Source organism: Amblyomma mixtum, chromosome 6 (assembly GCF_055824585.1).
Source record: "Amblyomma mixtum isolate Tamu chromosome 6, ASM5582458v1, whole genome shotgun sequence".
NCBI lineage: Eukaryota > Metazoa > Arthropoda > Arachnida > Ixodida > Ixodidae > Amblyomma > Amblyomma mixtum.
The window spans coordinates 92,152,654-92,158,788 of NC_143017.1; the positions used below are offsets into that span (position 1 = coordinate 92,152,654).

Below are 6,135 nucleotides of genomic sequence, written 5' to 3' on the forward strand. Positions count from 1 at the left end.
AATGCTGACGAGCGTAACTATTGAAACACTTGTGGCTATGCCGGCGTCAAAGAAAAATAAATAACACAGCAGGTGGACAAACAGAGCACCCATCATATTTATTATCAACCCGACGTATAGGAACCTCGCAGTAACCAGCACGTGATCATTATGCCCTGTCCTTACTATATCAACCGACAAACGAATCTTCTCCAGCTCACTATTACCCATATAGGCGTGCCGAAGCGTCAAACCTTTCCCGCGTCCACTTTATTTGGTTAGTGAAAGGTTCTTCTTTAGAAACCTCGTGTTCCGTGAGAACATTCCGTATCGCGCCTTTTCTCTCCGGCTGATCTTCAAGGGCTTTATTGCTGGATAATTTTATTAAACTTTGCGTGAATACATTACCCCCATTCGCCGTAGATGAGCAGGAACATTCCTTCGCGTGGTCAAGCGAGTGTCATTTTGCACTATAAGACAACCGCAGAATTTTTTTTTCTTGCGTTATATGACGCTGAAATGTTTTTCCTCATGTGTCGCCTCCGAGTTGATTCCTTGGTGGCGTTAAGGAGAGGCAAGGCCTGTGGCAGGGTGCCTTCTATTCGACATTATAAAACATGTCGAGTGCGCAGCAGAGCGCTTATTTAGAAACGTGCCAATCAATACTCGGGAGCACAGAATACCTAAATGCAGCTAGGGCGGCATTGAAACGCCCGATGAAGCGCACGAAGTCCCGTTATAACAGAAAAGAGTATGGGACGAGAACGAAGCAGCAGAAATTGAAGATTATGGGAGCGAAGAAAACGGTCACGACAAACCAGATCACGTGAAGCTAGCGGGTCAGGTTAACGCCGTATCGGGAAGTATTTGAGAACGGGGTCGGCGGATGCGACTACTAATGCGGACAGATAGCTTGATGGGGTCTGTTTTTTTTTTTTTTAGTGCAGAATAAGCAGCGACCATGACGGGGAGGAAGGCGTTTGCAGTATTATAGCAATCGGAAACTAAATTGAGATACAGATGAAACAAAAAATTCAGAAATTGACTGCGTGGACAGAAACGCGACGGCAAAGAGAACATAAACAAAAAGAACACGTTGTTCGGCTTCTTAAAGCATAACCGTTGAGGGGTGGCCGAGGACGAATTCAAGTTGGCCTAGACTAAGTGAGAGTCAACTTTTCAAAGAAAACGAAGGTTTTAATTACATCCTAGAATAGTAAAAGAATAGTAAACACATCTCTCATAGAGAGTGTTCTTGCCAGTACGCCCGCAAATCAATGCTTTTCTACGGTACCGCAGAAGAACAAGAGCAAGAAGTTTCACTTTAGAATTTGTTGGTATTCGCCTTTGTTTCAGATGTCAATGTCTCTCCTAATTTTTTTATTGCATGTGGTGTTAGCTAAGACGATCTTATGAACTGTGCATACAACTAACTCTCGAGTAAAACATCTCATTTTGACAATCCGCATACTAAAGTTTATTTATAGAAAGGAAGTGTGATTTGTCTTGTTACTGCGCTTCTACCCCTTTTCGAACCTCGGCTTCTTGACTGCATCAACGGCTTGTTAACTGTCTGCTCGTAAAATCCTATAACAATCGCCATGCATTTGCCATATTTCGTTGGCATTCTGTCACGCACACGCTGTCCTGCTGCTGTGTACACATAAATGGCATTGTGAAACTCGTGTTGCTTGAAACTCCATTGTTTTCTCCCTGTTTCGTTTTGTTAAAAGTCTCTTTCCCTTTTACCTAATTACATTCTTACATCCTGTCTTTTGCTCAGGTGAAATAACAGATTTGGCGAATTTCTAATCGATATTTAGAACGAAGAATACTTCTCGACTTGAGGCTGCTCGCGACCCGAACATTAAGAATGTTATGCGTCTCGTGTCTTGCCACCGCGTTTTTTCTTCATTTACTTTGCTATATGTGACTCGTAGCAAGTTAACACAAGCATCTAAAAAAACTTGGCGATTAATTCACCGTGGTTGGTCTGGACGAATAAAGTGCTTTCTGTGAACAAAATCTTAATAATTATTTCAAAATCGTTGACTAGAAACTATGGAAACACATTGCCTATACTCACTATTGCGTAGTACAACAGCAATGCAAATCATTTCTTAGTATGTACCTTAGTTATTATTGTTTTATTTTTACCAGCTTCCGCGTTTCATAATTTTACCAAATGTGAATGTTTTCTACTGCCCTTCCATGCAAGCGCAAGCGAAGCAGAAAATAATTTTATCAAACTGCGTTGACCTTACGACAGTAACCAGCCGCCGAACCTGCTTACGTTGGGTAAGGCACGCAATATCTCAAGCCATACACCAACGTTTAGAAACTCTGCGACCTTACAAGCATCGCTGTTTTCCTTAAGCAGTAGTCACCCATACCCTCTTATTGCTAAAAGCTACGAAACTACTCAAGGTCAATATAAAGAAAACCGAGGTTTCTGACCAAGACTTCCTCTTCCAGCCTGCCGCGGATGCTTCGTGCGTATAATGGGGGGCGCCCGATAACGGCAGACGCCGCCAGCACAGCCAGGCAGCGCGGTACCAAGGCGACCATTCCTTCCGGCTCATCGCTTACAGGATATTGCAGCCAAACAAGTCAATGCCTCTACACGTGGTGACCGGGAGAAGCAAACCTGTTCAATTCACGTAGAAAACCAATTTCAAAAACTTAAGCACGTGCAGGTTTCTGCTGAGCATAGCACCGAGCAGCCAAAACAAACCGGTCCCCCCGCACGGGTTCTTCGCAAGCGACTGATAAGGCAGCGACTGTATATAAGAGAAGCTAGTTGGCAGTGGAGCAGCAGTAGCGCCCTGTCGAGGCTAAAAAGGAGCGAGCCACAACAACCAAATTCTTCGAGATGAAGTGCAACGCCGTCGCTGCCCTGACCGTCCTGCTCCTTCTGTGCGCGGTCTCTGCCCCTGTGATGGGCCGCTGTCCCAGCACCAAGGGGCAGGTCAGCGACTGCGCTGCTTCGAGGTGCACGCCGAGGCAGTGCGCCCTTCGGGGACTCGAGTGCTGTCCGAAGCCCTGCGGTGGCACATGGTGTGTCAAAGGTGAGTGCCGCTGTTCTCTTGCCATCAGTCGGTACGGAAGCACCAGAGTGAAATGGCAACCTAAAAGACTTTTTTCAAGTGGCGTAACAGGGTGGTAGAGAACGGAAAGATGGTCGCGCTGGTTCCAGGTATGCAGCTCAGGAAAACGTCCGTTTAATGCAACTGGCTGAAGACAGTTAATCGAGAATCACTGGCAGAGAAGTTTGTCCTTCATTGAACTGAACTTGGCTGATGAGCGTTTAAATTTTATTCCAAGGGAAAAAAAAACTTAGACGTGTGGGTAACGCTGAGAATATGGTCGTCGAAAATTGCGATCAAACAACCGGCTTGAAATTTTGACAACATATTAAATTAAGGACTGTCAAAATATTGCAGTGCGAGGTCTCCGGTCGCAGCACGTCAGGAAGCAGCTCACGGCGCGAATTCTCAGGTTCAAAATACTTCAGCTTTTGCTCGTAAGGTTTCCTTTTCCACGACCGTTTCCTGGCCGCCGGGAACAGACAAATGATCACAGCGCAGTCAGCATTTTAGACCATACAGGGAGGCGCCCACTTCGCTCTACTACCTGCGCACCTCAGGACAACCTGAGCTGAGTCGGTCGCGTCTAATTAAAAGTATATCGTACAATCCAGCTCGAGTTCAATCATACGCGCAACGATTTTGCGGCACGTGATCTGCACATATCAGAGGATTTTCGCCTGCTCACAAATAATAACGACCGATTCTTGAACAGAAGGTCGTAACATGAATCGTTGGTGCTGCCCCTACTACTACCGCCTGCTCTACTGCTGGCTAAGAAAACGCTGGTAGGAGTGTCGTCTCATTTTCGCTCGTGAGTTAAGATGACCTTACAGCCATAGCCAGCTTTCTTGTTGTGTCATTTTGTTCTTGACATGCACTCACTTTCTGCCACCTGCATGAGTACATTGTAGTTGTCACCTTTTATACTCGTGCGGAGCTTGATCAGAGTAAAACACTGCGCCGAACTATATTAAGTACATTTCTAAATTCTCTAAACCTTTTCGCTGCTCACAGCTTGATTGAGCGCACGTGCTTGTTGGACTGTGTTGCGCAGTAAGTGCCTGTGTGAAATGCGCCAATCAGAACGCTGCTGTCACAGTCCAGTGGTAAGATGGCTGCGCTAAAAAGGTCGAATGAGAAAAGGTCTATAGTTTATTTACGAAACAATGCAATTTCCTGTCCAGGGTGTGAAGCGACGTGTGCGACCCCGAATCACTAAGAAAGAATCCGCTTGCAGTCTCGCCTACCTTTTTGCCGTTCTGCGTAAGCGCCGTTTTCACCAGAAAGATAATGCACCAACCAGTGCCGCAGTTTGTGTACCTTGATAAAAATGTCTTTAAGCCCTGTTTCGATTCGTCAGCGTCACCACACGTGCGCTGGTATAGAATCAAGCAAAGCCGTTCTTTGGTCATTATGTACTCAAAGGTGACTTGACTCTCCACTGTCTGCAGCTTATCTAAATATTTGCTCTCAGTCGATTCATTCAAAGCAAAAGTGACTTCGAAATCTGTGATGCTGTTTTCATAACAAACCCCTCACTCTTTCTTCTTGTATTTTCTCATGCAGGAGTTCGTGGATAGTGGACCATGGCAAGCTTGGGGCTGTTGCGGGCGACACCCTGCTCCATCGGAACGAGACAGTTGTCAGCTTTGCTCGTTACTTGTCTTTTATAGAAATAAATCAGGCTGTGAACTTTTTATTCTCTGAACCAGATTCCTCTTTTTTTTCTACATATCATAATGCTTATAATAATAACATCCTCATCCAACTCAGCGCATGGTATACCCAAACAGATTTCCCACTGACCAATCCGTCTTCCTTACCTTCATTGCCCGCCTGCCATTTTTAAATCCCCAAAGTCACTTCTATAAAGGACCGGGGCAACCTCGTTAACTGTTCTCAATGTGTTGAAAGTGTTCTATTTTCTAAATCTCTGGCTTTGTATGTGTATACAGCAAATGCATTTGCGCTATAGAATTCTGCATTTGGCATAGCTAGTGTTTCGACAATACCATGAGTCAGGCTGCACGAATTCGCAAAATGTGGATTCGGTTTTTGATTCGGGACACTCTACAGAAACGCTTACTAATTTTGAAACGCCTCTAATGCTCAGCATTTGCATACTGAAAATATATTAAACAAGTGAAACAGAATCGAAATTAATTTTTTTTTTTTTCAGTTCTGCTGCGACATGCATGTTGAAGAGGCGACGTAATGGAAAAAGCTGCGGTACACAGTAGACTTCATTGGGCACATTGCTACAAAACCGTCCGCATAACACGAGCGCATGAGAAGCAAAATCACATACAGCCTATGTGATAGACATATCACAGCTGACTAGATTAAACAAAAACGAACTAATGAACTGTGAGGTTTCTTTAAAATGCTGGCAAGTGCAATGTCGTTATCTTCAAGGTCATTAAGTAAAACTCTTAAGTTAGACAGCGGGAATAGTAATTTGTACTCAAGAGCAGCAAAGGACATGCTGTATACTGGAGTATAATGATGAAAAGATTATAATGAATAAAATATTTTGAGCATTACAGTACTAATGCGTCAAAATTTTTTTTGTACATAGCTGCCGGAAAGCTTAAGAGTGGTTAGGATTCATAATGCCAAATTTTATTAAAGCATTTTCCGTATGGGTACCCGTCTTTTCCACATGGCCGCCCTGCGCATGCACACTTCTCCTCCTCGAGCTCCACTGGATGAAAACAAAACACCAGACTCTACTGCGCATGCTCATTACATTACAGACTGCCGCAATCGACAGATGGAGGCAGCTGAAAAGCACACATTTGCCGCTTCGTACGCTGAGTTGGCGTTTAGCGGGACAGGATCGCGCCTTCGTCGATCACGAGCATTAGTTTTTTGCCAGTCTACTGTGTAGCAGCCTAATTCTAGCGCATTTCCCAGAAGGTGCCATATCTCGTGAACAAGGCGGGCACCCCAGCACATAGGTGACAAGCCTTCACAAGTGCACAAGGCCACAAGTGCGTTCATGCGCATGAACCACTCTGTACAGGTTTTGTTGAGCAGTAGTCTCCTAAATAAACAAACAATATGA

At 44.7% G+C, this 6,135-nt stretch overlaps 1 protein-coding gene across 1 annotated transcript; it reads left to right on the forward strand.

Moving 5' to 3' along the window:
• The first annotated feature begins 2,733 nt into the window (after positions 1-2,733).
• On the forward strand, positions 2,734-4,765 carry LOC149339671 (uncharacterized). The gene is made up of 2 exons (XM_089550538.1): positions 2,734-3,047; positions 4,635-4,765. Exons 1-2 carry the CDS (start codon positions 2,852-2,854, stop codon positions 4,646-4,648), a joined length of 210 nt encoding a protein of 69 aa, XP_089406664.1. The 5' UTR covers positions 2,734-2,851; the 3' UTR covers positions 4,649-4,765.
• The last annotated feature ends 1,370 nt before the right edge of the window (positions 4,766-6,135 follow it).

What these genes read in the sequence shown, in the direction of transcription:
- LOC149339671 (XM_089550538.1), top strand. Translation starts at nt 2,852, where the DNA reads ATGAAGTGCAACGCCGTCGCTGCCCTGACCGTCCTGCTCCTTCTGTGC.